The sequence below is a fragment of the Pyxicephalus adspersus genome, chromosome 12 (assembly GCF_032062135.1).
Source record: "Pyxicephalus adspersus chromosome 12, UCB_Pads_2.0, whole genome shotgun sequence".
NCBI lineage: Eukaryota > Metazoa > Chordata > Amphibia > Anura > Pyxicephalidae > Pyxicephalus > Pyxicephalus adspersus.
The window spans coordinates 8,384,548-8,399,885 of record NC_092869.1 but is presented as its reverse complement, the minus strand read 5'-3'; the positions used below and the strand labels follow the sequence as shown (position 1 = coordinate 8,399,885).

Here is a 15,338-nt window from a genome sequence, read left to right as displayed (position 1 = left end):
CGACGAACGATCATAATGAAAGTGAAGGGGAGATAGCAGCAGGGTGCCACTCTGTCATTATCCCCCCTCCCCTCTCCATAGAGCAGAATGGTGCTGTATGTACATGTCCTTAGTCATTGGAGAGGACTGTGAAAGATCCTTTCCAACAACAATTATTGCATGTGTGTACCTTAGTGAAGGTAGTGATAGATGAAATCGCAAGGGACACCCAATCTAAAAAAGAAACAGGATTTTCCTCGCACTTGATTGGGTGGTTAATGTCAGCTGAACATCAATTTACTTACTAAGCTAAGTGAAACATCCCTTGTCATAATTCAATTTGCTATGTGAACAGCCAATTTTCCTCTATCAATCCCAAATTGTCTCTTCAACAATAAAAACCCTTCTTGCTCTCAGTTTAACATTCGGAAATAGGGAGGTATCGTGTCGTGCCGGTAAGTTTGGGTTCGTGTTGCAGAATTTTGACGTTGGTTTGTTGGGTAATATTTCCCATCTGTGAATTTCCTTCTCTTCAGAAAAAAGGGCATGCCCAAACTATTTCTACACCACAAGGGATTCACCTCTGTGTTTTTTTTTTTTTGTTTAATAACATCCCAGGTAGCCATCCAAAGTAAACATGCTGAGAGCATTCTGCAAGTGATCACAAGACCACAGCAGAGAGGGAGTGACCTGAGCCTATGAGTCAGGGCTGCGTAGGAGGATTGCTCTACTTATATGCTGGGAGAGTCTGGGGAGAGCTCATTGTGCTCCAGGAGCAGCTAAAGTGCAGCATCTGCCACCATGATCCCCTGTGTGCTATGGATTCTATCAGGCCTCCTGTGCCTGGCCTGTGCAGGTAAGTCTCATTTATTATTATTGTGTGACAAGCCAGGAACGGAAGGAGCAATAACCCCTAGTAAGCTTATCTTAGTTACTAAAGTGGGAAGAGTGGCAGCCGAAAGTTTTGCGCTCTTGGTACTATTTGTATTGTCTTCCATGTGCTTTATCTTTCCTCCTATCTGTCTATATTTATCCGTCTATACATACACCTATCAATGTATTCATTCATCTATATATCTATGTGTACACCTATCCATCCTTGTATTCATTCATCTAATGACCTATACGTCTGTCTGTGTATCCATTCATTTATCCATCTGTCTAGCCATCCATTTATAGGTCCATTAATTCACCTATCTATACATCCGTCTATTATTCTATATGTCCGTCAATCGATCTACACCCATCCATCATATCATTCTATACTTCTGTCTGTCTGCCTCTCTATGTATCCGTCTATACATTCACCTAATTATCCATCTATATATCTATACTTACACCTATCCTTCGATCAATACATTTATCTAATGACCTATACGTCTGTCTGTGTATCTATCCATCTGTATCACTGTCTGTATTAGTCTGTCATTTGCAATCCCTATTTAATGTACAGCGCTGCGTAATATGTTGGCGCTATATAAATCCTGTTTAATAATAATAATAATAATCCATCTATATGTCTATTTATTCACCTATCTATACATCCGTCTATTATTCTAAAAATCTGTCTATCAATCTACACTACATCCATCATATCATTCTGTACTTCTATCTGTCTGTCTCTCTATGTATCCGTCAATACATTCACCTATTTATCCATCCATCTATCTATACATACACCTATCCATTCATATATACTTTTATCTATGACCTATACGTCTGTCTGTGTATCTATTCATTTATCCATCTGTCTAGCCACCCATCTATATGTCTATTTATTCACCTAGCTATACACCCATCCATCATTCTATACATCTATCGATCTACACCTATCCATCCTATCATTCTATGTCTGTCTATCCATTTGTCTGCACATCCTCCTATCTATCTCTCTTTGAGCCTGATTTATTAAAGCTCTACAATGCTGGCGAAGATACACTTTCATCTCTGAAGCTGGGTGATCCAGCCAACCTGGAATGGATCTGGTCCAGGATTCAAAACATTTGCTAGCAAATTACTTTAAAGAAATCCATTCCACATTTGCTGGATCACCCAGCTTCACTTATGAAGGTGTATCCTCCCCAGCCTTAGTGAGCTTTAATTAATCATGCCCAGTGTATCAGTCTATCCATATATCTATACAATACCAATCAGCCAAACCTACAACCCCTGACACGTGGAGTAAATACCACTGAGTATCTCATTACAAATACAGCTGACAATGGTGAGAAATATTTGGGGATGACGGTGATGTGTTGGAAGGAGGAAAAATTAGCAAATGGAATGATCTAAACAATCTAACAATGTTTAGATGGGGTCATTGTGTGAGGTGTTTCTGGCATGTAGTGGTTAGTACCTACTAAACGTAGCACAAGTGATGATAACCAGGGAACTCCCAACTATCCTAGCTAATGATATATTAAATCATTTAGAAAACAGATACTTTTTTTGTAGCATGCAACCTAAAGTTTATCTAATGACAACCTTTTAACATTTTGGATAGAGTGGAAAAGGTTCAACCTTTTGTTGATTTCATATTGCTGTCACAAATTGGATTATTTAGAGACAGGATGAAATATTAAAGCAAAATAAGGTTTTTTAATATGTTCTTTCTATGGAGGTGTACATGTCTGTCTGTACCCCAATTAGGGAGACATACCCTTCTAATTGTACTGGTGCCCATTGCTACTCCCCAGAACAATAGGTAAAGGAAAATCTTTTCATTGGTGATACTGGTTCTGCACACAACTAAGACGGGAATGTGTTGCATTTAGGGAGATTTACTCTAACTTCCCATGGCATCTTTGGGACCAGAAGTGACATTTCTCTAATATATACAAACAACAAAACTAACCAACGGGGGATTAAACCCTTCGATGGTCAATCCAAAACTAAGAATCTATGGACCAGATCGGATTGGGAGGAGTTTACCAACATTGCTTTGTCTGGTTGTGAGCATTGAAATCAATGAGCATCTACAGTTATTCCTGTACCCTTAGACTAGGATGGGTAATTGTCATTCACTGGGGTATTCACTCCCAGGCACCCATTTTCAACTTGCCCTTTGGCCTCAAAAAAGACACCACAATTACTTATACAAATAGGGATTTCAACCACTCCAATGTATTCCAAAGATAATTAGAGCTTTGGGGCGGTTGAAGAGAGAGCTGAACTGCTGTGGTACCATTGTCAAAAACCACCAGCAGAGAACGTGGCCTCACCCTCCTGGCTGTTCTGCCCAATAGAGGTATATAAGTCACAAAAGCAGTCAATCAGAATTACAAATTCCTACGCGGTTGAAATTTTATATCTCAGTCACATATTTAGCTGTGGAGTTCACCTTGATTGGCAAGTTTGATATTTAACCTGGCCATCTATATGTTTCAGTTACAACATGGCAACCAAAAGCAGTCATAACAATGCTACCCTCTATGACATCTTTGTGACACCTAGCAATGATTCACAGATGTGCGGATGTTGCGGCACTACAGAGCCCCACTCCCTTTTTTATTACAATGATGTATTGGGTTAAAGTTAAGAATTATCATCCTTCAATGACGCATTGGGCAACTGGCATCCATACTTCTCGCTGGTTGGCAAGGTCTTCCATCTGCTCCATAGAGGGTGTTATATAACAGAAAACTTCCACATTAATATGAGCTTCTCCTCCATTGCATGGAAATTAATTAGCCCACAGATCTTCAGTCAGATCTGGAATTTTATGTGTTCTTCTTTTAAATTGTGTGTGTGCATCTCCGTTCTAGCTAACCTAATTTATACTATAGTAGACAGAAACCTAATTTAGACATCAGGACAAGTTTTGGTTATATAAGCTAAACGCCAATTAAACTTGTATCTGTGTTAGTTATTTTTGGTGATTCCTGTCTTGTATTGTTGCTTGAAAATTCATAAATGCTTTGTCCCCATTATTATCACACACCCAGTACAGAACGTAATATTAAAACCATTATTAAATGAAAACTGAGCCGACGTTTATAATTATTGTTACAGATTCTATGAGTGATGTACCGCTGGCTCTGTCACTTGGGACTTTTCAAAGTACCCTGATGGACCTTCTGATCTAATGACCCTACCATAGTCATGGTCACCAGAGCCAGTTTGCAAGGAAGCCAGTTATCCAACCACTGTGATTTTGAATAGTTGTAGGAAAATAGAGCACCCAAGGTGAACACACAGGCAGGAGATACAAACTCCAAGCAGTGTGTCCCCAGTGAGACTTAAACCCAGAGCTAACAACTGAGGTCCATGTCACCCATGTCAATTCTGGCACTGGTAGCACCTCCTTAATGAAGCAAGAGAAATTCTGTCGTGTTTTAACACCAAAACTAGATTGGTAAGAAAAGTAATCAACCAACCACCACAGTACACCACACGTTAACAATAGTAGGAAATAAAAGCACCCAAGATGAACAGACAGACAAACTCCAAACATGGTCCCTGTTGAGTTCCAAACCTATAAAACACAAGAACTGAGGTTCATGTCACCCATGTCTGTCCTGGCACCGGTAGCGCTTCGCTGGTGTGAGGGAAATTCTGCAGTGTTTTGCACCAAAGCCAGACTGTGAAAGCCAATAAACCAACTATAGAAGTAAAAGATCCCAAACTTTACATGAAGCATAGCTGTCTATGCACCCCTGAACCAACCACAAGGTTAGAGCTATGTGTGTTTGATGGACTCTTCTTTAAAATCTTCTCCGCTCTTCTAAATTTGTGTGTTTTTGTGTTACTCCCTCTTTTGGAGCGATCTGCCACCATTTCCTTTGCCTTCAATCATGTCACCAGTTCAGGCAGTGGAAATGTGTTTGCTATTACCAGTTGCTAACACAACATTATGTTGAATTATTTGTTGGAAAACATCATTAGCAAAATCCAGAATATGTCACAAACACTAGAAACTTTGATGTTTCGGTCATAAACATGCTTTCTGGCTGCCTGTACAGGTCACACCACCAGCTGTATGAACAGAACTGCTGAACAGAGACACTAGACAGTTCCATGTGCAGAGAATAAACAACACCACATGCTGCTTTACAATGGTCAGGAAACAGCAGAGGTCTTCTCTGGAATGTTGTGTCTGTGAGGACTCTGGACCTCCCGTTCCAAAGAACTGTCAACTGCAACCCATCCACCCCACCTGCATGATTCTGTGATGGATAGATTAGCCATGCACACCATTGTTGTTTTAGATGTAGGAAGCCTGCAAAGACATCAGGAGACCCCTCCGGATCTCCAGCTGTCATCGTGTCTAGAAAGACCAAATGCTTTTGTTAGGCCTGGTACATATGAGCTGGTTCACTGCCAATTCCATGCTGTCCTGTTATAGTAATCACTTGGTAGTCCAAAAACAGGTTATACAGGGGTATAGTATTCTGGCCTTCTGATCATGGGGGGGATCAGGAAGAAAAGATAGGAGCTCTTGATCAGATTTACTCAATCATTTGTAACTATTTACAATAGTTGTCTTGAAGCACTGTTGCTCCTCTTCTAGCTGCTGTAAGTAACACTTTTGGGGGAATTGAATGCCTGCTTCCTAGCTGTACCCAGTGCTTCCTCCCACCAGCCTATATGTCCCTATAAGACATACAAGTTGCTATGGGGAACCATTGGACCATCTGAATGCACACAAAATCCAGGAAACATCCAAGAGGTAGCATTTCAAGGCAAAAGCTAATGAAAAGGGGGTATAGTTCCTCTTATTTTATCAGGTAAGGATGTGTTTGCAAAGCATTTGCTAGGCAATAATACTAAGTGTTGATCTGGGTAGCATTTAATTATTTCTGTGGGTCAAGAAAGATTTTAGGGTTTTGAATTTTCTTTTGATCTTGGGGTTCAGATCACACAATGTAGTTTAAATCATGTGATGGTCCCTAACTTCCAAGCTGGTGTTGTCATTTTTGGATATGTAGTTCTCCCTGGTTTAACTCTGATATCCTGGATATTTCACAGGACTGTGCGTGTTTCTGCAAAGCTTTCTATAATTGGCATTGCACCACACCCTCTGTCTGCTCCAATTTATGGCATCCAGTCTTAGATTTTACATAAAAGTGCTGAGGCTGAGACTTTTCTACCAGAAATGAACATGCTCAGAGACTGGCCTAATCTGAGGTCCCCACCAGCTGACTTTTCTTCTATTTTCCATAAAAAGACTGAGTATGTAAAGTAAACGGTGTATTGAAGGGCACAGAGGCATGCAGGGAATTGTCCAGCGGCCTCTTTTGCATGAAAGAATCTCCTGAAAGCTTCTGTATGTTCAACGCCCTCCAAACAGTTTATCCACGCCATGCAAATTTCATCCTGGTGTCATGAACACAATATGGGTTGCCAGGATCCTGGTCAGTGATCCTGCTAATCCTCACCATAAAGAATTTATTCTGACATAACAGAATAATTCAAGATTTAACAAGCACAGACCGGTTCGCTGGGCTGAGGAACATGGAATCTGTCAATGAGTGTACTTAGTTTAGGCCCCAGTAAATGTTCGATGCACCCAAGAAGTGAACCTTGCACTTAGACTTGCGGTAAACCACATTGTGTACGGCATGCTCAACTGTATCCTCGACCCCTCCTATACCACTGTATGGAAGGGCTTACGAACCACTTTGTGCAAACATCTGCATGCAGTTGTCTTTGCATTGTGACACGATTCCTGGAGATGATGTGTCTTCTGCTGTGCCGATGCCGTTTCCCCCTCTAGTAAAAGAACCAAAACCATACAAAGCTTCCTCAAAACATCACATTTGTATATCTGAAGTAGATGAGACTGCTACCCCATGTGAACAGCTTTGTTCTTCTTTGATATCACTCAAGTAGTTGATTAGCCAGTGCAATCTTTACTGCAGAACTAAACCTGCGTGACTTGGCTATCTGTGTTTTATCGCAGGGCTTTCTTCTTTCTTTCTTCTTCTTTTTTCCTACAGAACTTTGGCCATCTTGGTTGGCCTGACCGGGGGATGATGTTACAAAGCACCGCTCAGCTTTGATGCCAGAAACTCAAAGTGATCAGGCAGACACTATATTGCAGAAGGGACATCGCCTGTTCCCTTCTCCAGTAATGACCTACCTGATCATGGAAACTTAAAAGAGGAACTTTACTTCCACTTTAATAATGTTTGCATTCAAAATGACCAGATGACTTGTAAAATTCATTTAAAAGTTCCATGTGATCTTAATTAAGGAAAAGAGTTTTGGAAGTCTCCATCAAGGAGATATGTCGCATTGGCAGTAAATAACCCACCACACTTTCTATAAGAGGAACCCTGTCATTTTCACTTTCCACTGTCATTTTTCCCCATCTGATGCTCATTAGATTCCTTTCTAGTTGTTATTTATATGGTGCAAACATCAAAGGCGTTCCTTACTAATTACTGACCCTGCATTCTTGTGATGGGAAGCAGCACCACACATTGGACAAATGGGGACCTATGTCAAAATAGCAAATCATGACTTTGGAGAGATTTCAGATTGTAGTGGTCATTTTACCAAATTCTGTTAATCTAAATCTGGTCACATATAATAAAATCATATGCAAAATCTCATTTTCATCTACCAACAACAATGTGGTACATTGGCCTATCTTAATAAATTGCTTAGGCAGACCTCACATTACATGCTTGTTGGAAGATCTACTGAGATTGAACAGTTATTGCATATCTAGATTATAATGTGTTCTACCAGCTTTACATAAAATCAGCATGACATTTACCCACAACGCTGCATTATTAGGAAAAAGTCAGTGGTGCAGTAGCCAATCACATTGTTAGTAAACCATACTTGATTGTTTGCTTTGGGATGCTGAGCTATGGATTTGCTTATTTTAAACAGGAAGGAAAAAAGAAAAAGGTACCAAGAAGGGGGTTCTAATATTAACAATGACAAAAGGGTGAGGGGAAAGAGAGGTTTTTGAGGCACTTTGATAATCCTAATTAAAATCCATTCTTTATTTGTATTAATCAAAGATAAAATATAGAGGTGGGTAGGTATAAAAGAACCATGAATATAGTCTAACATCAACAATCACATATCGTTAGGCAAATACAATGATCACTATGATTCATATTTTGAGTATGCTCATAAGTCAAGTCATACAGAATGAAGTCTCATTCCAGATGCGTTTCACCTGTTTTTGGCTTCCTCAGGGGAAATGGAGACTTGAGCAAAGAGAATAATTAAATTTGGATTTGTAATGATCCAGAAGTGATCAAAACTTATCCACTGACTGTCTGTAGACGTTCTGTTCCCTCTTCACATTACTGATGACAAGTCTCTAATTTTTTATTACCTAACAAACCAATACCTGGACGGAACTATTAAACACAGGTATTAGTACCAGCCTGGCTACAAACAGATCATCTAGTCCCTTGGAGAAGTAAAAGGTTATAATTCTCTTCTTATCATTCCAAATATCACTTTGTTAACACAGCCACCATTGGCAATAACATTAACCAGTTCTGATCACTTCTGGATCACTGCAAATCCAAATTTCATTATTATCTTTGCTCAAGTCTCCATTTCCCGAGGAAGCCAAAAACAGGTGAAACGCTTTTGGAACGAAACTTCATTCTGTATGACTTGACTATTATGACTCAAATTATGAATCATAGTGATCATTGTATTTGCCTAACAATATAAGTGATTGTAATTAAGGAATTTTAATTAGGATTATCAAAGTGCCTCAAAAGCCTCTCTTTTTCCCCTTTGTCCCCCTCAATTTGCCTATTTTACTTATAAAACGGTTAGATTTGGCTTTGTATCAGTGAATTGCCTGATAACATGGAAGACGTTTTCATTTCTTTTACAGAACAAGATGTTCCTATGGCAGACGACTATAATATGTACCAAAGAGAGATCGACCTTTCCATTCCGTTTGAACAAAGAGAAGGTAATTTCCTACATATTTAAATTACAGTAGCTCAGTCCGTATTACAAATACCTTATTGTAGACCTCATTTTATCATGTCTGGGGCTTTGTTCTTCTCTGAGTAAAGCAGTTAGTTAGAGGGAATGGGGGGGGGGGTACACATAACCTGAATCTGTAATATTACCACATGGGATGCCGAGTCTCCAGAATTGACAGACATGAAATCCAGAGAATGAAAAGGGCCCATTGGGGACAATCGGAAAGAGCTAGATGATGTTAGTCGTCCTTCAGCTAGTACATGAGTTGGGTTCTATCTGACTCACTGAAGCTTCTACAGCAGGGGTGTCAAACGCAAATACACAGACGGACAAAATTAAAAACTTAGACAAAGTCACGGCCCAACCTTGAAATTTATTAAAAAAATTGAGCAGGTTTTTCCTACTCATTAGATTTAAACCCTTTTCATATGGAAACAAAGACGTTTTGCTTCACATTCAATCTGGAACAAGCTTATATTAAAGAAAGAGGCATAAAAATTGTTTATTAATTTATTTAAGAAAACATGTAATGCCTCTTTCTCTATTTGTATCTGAGTTAAATTTCAATGGTAACCTTTTTGCACAGGCTAACAATAATAATAACAGATTTCTTCTATGAAAATCAAACCATTCAAGTCCATGCCTTGGGAATAGCAAGTACAGCTGAGGGGGAGTGCTGGAAATGCCAGATGCGGCCAATGCGGAGGTAAATCTTGGCTGCTGAAACTCCCTCCTCATTGAAAAAGCACCGCTACTAAAATTCCCAGCAGTATTTGCGTCTTTAAAACAGTCCAATGCGGGGCCACGCATGGGCAAAAAGCACGCTGGTCTATAGACGCGAGTAATGCCGGGAATTGTAGTAGCAGCGCTTACTCAATGCACCAGCGGGCCCGCTGCAGTTCATATTTAGAATTCCTTTGGGGGTAAAAAAAAAAAAGGACGTTGGGGGCCAGATTTGGCCCCCGGGCCAGAGTTTGACACCCCTGTTCTACAGCATTGTGGGAAGTTCAAGTGAAATCAAAATAAGCAATTTCAGTCCAGGAGAGGAGCCTGTACAACTTTGCAAGACTGACAGGAAGGATGGAGGTCAGCTTTAAATATGTTCATATTGCAATCAAAGATGCCATTATGGACTAAGTTTTCATCATAAACATTCTGTTATCCTTACTTCACCTGTTCAGTTAGTAGCCAAGAACTAGCATGCAGCCGGCAATGTGTCAGCACATGGGATATACACTTTTGAGTCACCATGAAATGGATGTGGGATATTGATATCAACCCTGGACCATCATACATAATCCAGCAATAACAGCTGCCTTGTTTCCCTCCAACATCTCTGGTTTGTGGGTAGAATGGAGATGTGTGTTTAAGTCTTTTTCTGCTCATTAGGAAAGATTATAGTCACATATTCCATGATGCCAGCTGCTATTATTATAATACCCAAACACACATGCATGAGGCGTTCCTGTTTACCATCCAGGTGAGGTCACATCCAGGTATCCAACACAAATACAAGTCACATACAGGGCTGTTTATGAGAACACACACATATGTTTATCTGGCATGGCCAACATTGATGATATGTGAATACACAATAACCCACAGCAGCAAATCAGCAATTACTTTTCATACTTCATATTGCCGATGAAAGGTGAAGTCTGGTTTCTGTCAGTATTGCGCACATTGCAATTATCCTCCATCCCCTACTTTTTTTTTCTGGTTTTGCTGGACACATTCCCAACATTCTTATGTCACATAGACATTGGAGACATGTTACAACAGCCTTTCACAAACTTTTTACTCCTGAGGAACCCGTAAAATAATTTTCAAGTCTTGAAGAACTCAAATTTATTAAATTTATTGAGGGTCTTTGGGGGGAAAAAGCCTCCTACATTGGTGGCCAGTGGAAAGAATGTTCCCGTAGAGTGGTGGCTAGCATTCCCAAAACCTAAAAACATCATTAGAGTCATGCAGCTGGCTCTACCAAGTGGCCTTGGCCCTAGAAGTTTGCAGGTATCGTCAAATGAGAGGTCAATCGGTCACAGTTCGAGGAATCCCTAGCAACTTCTGTAGGAAGTACGGGCAATTGCATTGAATAGTATATAGTTAGCATTATGGGATATATAACAGAGGCATATTGGCTTTGGAGCCTACCTGTAGGGCATTAAGTGGCAGATGTGAAATGATCACCATCAGATATGACCCATGGATCAAGAAAAACATGGCTATAAACCGGATATAGTCGAAAAATGGAAGGGGTGTAAAAGAGCCCCACAAACCAGGGTACGTGTGGATTAGATCGAATGATATCTAAGTTGCCAAGCGTCACATAAATGTAGAGATAAGGTAAAGGAAAGAATGGCTCTTTAGGACAACAAAAAGTTTCTTCAAAGAATATATTTAAGCAAAAAGAAAATTAGTGCAACACTAAACAGAGTTCAACTCAATTGATTACAACAACATAAGATTTCAATCTACAGAGCTCAACTATGTTGTGAGGCATAAGATAGAGGTAAATCATCAATGAAAGTGTATAGGATTTATTTCTCTTCACCGACACGTTTCGCCCTTTCTGCCTTCTTCAGGGGACTCAGAGATCTTATATTGGTAATGTGTGGTTATTGAGTGGGAAAAATGAAGGGGGTTGATACTGCAGTTAGTTGGATGTTGAAAGGGATGTCCAATTCAGTTTAGTCAGATGTCTAATTATGAAGGTCTCATAAGAGTTCAAGTTTAGGATGCAAATGATGATTTTAAATGATTCAAGGTTCAAGATTAACTTGTCACATAGCAGTTAGAAGGTTATTGGCAGTATGTGAAAAGTCATTTCTAGTAAACTTGGAATAGGTTTTTGTCCCGAATAATTTTCTGACAAGGTGATCAGGATAATCATTGACTTCAGTATAAGAACTGGTAATCAGCTGGCAGAATACACAGAGATATCTTCATACGGTAAAAAATTAGTCTGGGGTGTGGGGTGCTGACAGCCAGCTGACAAGCAGTCATAGGCCGTCCTAATATTATTGAATATTTCCCTTTTGTCCTCTTGTAGTTAACCCTCCCCTCTTGATCCATGGTGAACCAATATTTTCTCCACGTGGCAGAAGGCCTTCTTCAGTCGTGAACAACAACCTTAACGACTTTCCTCCAGGGAAACCAACCAGGGCCAACATCGGCAATATCTGCAGGAAAACCAGGACTGTGGTAACATACGGTGCTGAGCACCTTCCCCAGACGGGGTTTTCCCACCTCAGCAGACAAGGGGATGCCATTAACAGTGTGGAGGAGGGCTATGCCAGGTGCTGCGCTCAATCGGAGAAACTGCGCTGTGCACTGGATGTTGTAAGTTTCCATTATGTTTATCTTCCTATATTTAGTACACACGAAGGAATGATCAGGTTCTATCTGTACCAAACCAAGAAGCTATAATTGGCATGTGCAAATGAAATGCAATGAGGATTTCTTCCAATCTTTTGGAAGGAAGATCCAGGACTGCCATCAGAAATTTTTGGGGTATGTACTAGGTAAACTTCTTGGGCACTCTGACCCATGTTTAAAAGTTCCAGCATTGCAAAAGTCAAGCTCTTTTGATCAGGATCAAGTACTCCTTGTTCCTCCTTGATGGTGACCCCAGGGAGGTTCACATACCTTTGACCATATATTGGTAGGTGTAATAGTTAGGTGTCCACAAATCCTTTGGCCATATGATATGATGTAGAAAAACAAAATTAGATTTCTGTCTAAAAATATGAACCCACAGTAATGTACACATGTGATCTATTCTAGTGGAAGAATGGCATGGACAAATTCTGCACAAATGAGTTTTCAGTAAAGACCCGCCATTACCATTGCTGCAAGAAGAGTGATGTGGAGAGAGAGAGCTGCTTCACCAATGATGCCCCAAACCCCAACTATATAAGCTCTGCTCCCCTGCTGGAGGCTGGCAGTGCAGACATTCCATCCGTGCCTGGCCCAAGGAGCATGAAGCTTTGTTCTCTTCACTCAAAGTGTTCAGACAACCCAGAAGAGAAATATAGACTGTCGGACCTGGCCTTCCCACCTGGAGAACCCAAATCCAGCAACATCCAAAACATTTGCAAGCTGAGGAAATTCCGCCCTCTTTACACGGACAATGTCCTACCCAAAAGCGGGTTTGGGCACTATGTACGACGAGCTAAAGCCATCTACCGCGCCGAGAGTGAATTCAAGAAGTGCTGCAAGACTGAAGATGTAACCTGTGCACATAGAGGGGTCAGTAATACAATCACAAAGTGCTTTTCTAAAACACTTATTCACTGTGTATACATTGACAGGTCAAAGTAAGCTGTGATAGTAGAAAGGGTCCCAGTAGCCATTTGACCAACATCAAGTATATAAATGTACCCACCCCAGAGGGACCTGTGCAGCTGTATAGTCAGCAGAAGCTGAAAACCCGCCCCCGAGGAGGCACTCAGGCATGTTGTAGTTATGATAAATGCAATATTAGCTAAAAGTGTGTTAGAAGGTACCAATAAAACCTTTACAGGCCTTTGGAGCTTTACCTAATAATTTACTCGGCACCTAATGTAAAAAGTGAATGCATTTTCCAAGTAAGCCTTGAATTTTGGAACTTTAAGCAGATAAACAAAGTACAATGCTACTCAACACTATCTTGTAGGAGCCCTGGACAGCTTGAGAAGCAAATATCTATCTGGAGACATTGATAGGTGCAGCTGTAATCCAATCTCCAATCACCACCTTCACAAACCAGTCAGGAACATACACCTGTCCCATTATTATGGTGCACTTAGTGTTTTGTTTAACCTTTACTTCTCTCTTTTGTGTCCTATAGTGGCAGAAGGCTCTGTCCAAGTTTTGTGATAAAGAGCAGGAAGTGAAGACCAAGCATTACGAATGTTGTAAGAAGAAGGACCAAGCCAGTATGTTCCGCTGTTTTGCCAGCGAGGCCCCATTCCCTGAATATGACAAAGAAGTGGAGACCCTGAACTTCAGCAATATAACAGAGAGCATCTTGGAGAAAGTCTGCACAGAGTCCAAGCTCATCACTAAACAGTATGTAGAGTTCTGTACATATATCAATAAACTACTCATAATTCCAGCTACCCTGACTTCTAGGTACAGTCCTAGATCTGAAAACTTGGCATTGGAAACTGTCTACCATGGAAATGCTCACAATGATGAACAATGAACAACCATGCAGTAGACCTTTTTTGTTTTAAAATGTCACATTTATTTTTGAATTTTCCGATTTTGTTGTTTTTACAATTTTATAAGGGTCAGTTCATCCAAAACTGATACTGATTAGTATTTAGTAGACCCCAGAGAGTTACCCACCTGGCAGTTTGTATATTGGCAATAGCCTCCAGTAAATAATGGATTATGCTGCCACCTTGTGGAATAAAAGAATACTACAGAAACTTCTCAGGAACATTGGCTACTGGAATACTAATTATTATCAACTTCTATTTATAAGACGTTGACATACTACGCAGCTCTTTACAAAGTCCATAGTCAATATTCAATATCCGTTCAGAACTGAATGTAACCCAACTATGAAAATGGGAAATGAAATTTATAATACAATGTACAGTGTGTATTAATTTTTAATATATAGGTAAAACATAGAAAACTGCTCTATCACATTAGCTGGCAGATAACATGTACATGCACCATTGGTAGAGGTTCCTTAGGACTAGAAGAGGTTGGACAGGTCATCTGGTAACCCCTTCCCTGAACAGCGAGTTGCTTGGAAGTCTTTGCATTGTGCCTTGCTCACCTCCTTCTATAACTAAAACATATCTACACAATGCTTTTCTATTTAGGGATCCGATGACCACCAGAGAATCCCTTAGTGTGTACCTGAGGGAATTTTGCACCCTTAATTCCCATACATATATATGTAAAATCTAAGCAGTAGACCAGCTATAAAATAAACTTAGGAAAAATGAACTCACTGTTGCAGGAATCTGATTTGCTTCTGCATGATACTGTAAATTTATTGCTTCTTTTTTCTCCTTTAATTACCCTGATATAGAAACCCAGGTAAATGTTACATTTCTTTTTCTTTTATTCCAGGAAGCAGTTGCCCCTTCTGATATCTGGCCTTAAAGATTCCTGCTGCAGCGTTCCCCAGGACAAGAGATTGCCATGTGCACAGGAGCAGGTAAGAATACAGCAGCAGAAATGGATCGCCGATGTCTGGTCAGGGTTTAAATTGTGAATATTCAGGTCTAATCACACACAAGCCTATATCTAAAGCTACAAGGTCTTCAGTGAAATCTAAGACTGAACAAATTTGTTCCATATCTCATTTACATTTATGTGACAGTGAATCATACTGTTGGCTGAACCTTCTTTCAATGGATCTGGTTTCACTGTTTTATTCACTGCATAAAAATATGATTTATAGCAATGTGTAGATCTAATAGAACTAATACAAAATA

The 15,338-nt window shown here is 40.1% G+C and overlaps 1 protein-coding gene across 1 annotated transcript in view; it reads left to right on the top strand.

The window, feature by feature from the left end:
• Positions 1 to 678: 678 nt before the first annotated feature.
• The window catches only part of ECM1 (extracellular matrix protein 1), a 17,325-nt gene continuing 2,665 nt past the window's right edge, over positions 679 to 15,338 (top strand). The window contains exons 1-6 of the mRNA XM_072427684.1: positions 679 to 835; positions 8,798 to 8,878; positions 11,948 to 12,237; positions 12,682 to 13,146; positions 13,727 to 13,947; positions 14,971 to 15,058. Of these exons, the coding sequence (XP_072283785.1) occupies positions 781 to 835; positions 8,798 to 8,878; positions 11,948 to 12,237; positions 12,682 to 13,146; positions 13,727 to 13,947; positions 14,971 to 15,058 (1,200 nt within the window). The 5' untranslated portion in view covers positions 679 to 780. The remainder of the gene's footprint in view (positions 836 to 8,797; positions 8,879 to 11,947; positions 12,238 to 12,681; positions 13,147 to 13,726; positions 13,948 to 14,970; positions 15,059 to 15,338) is intronic.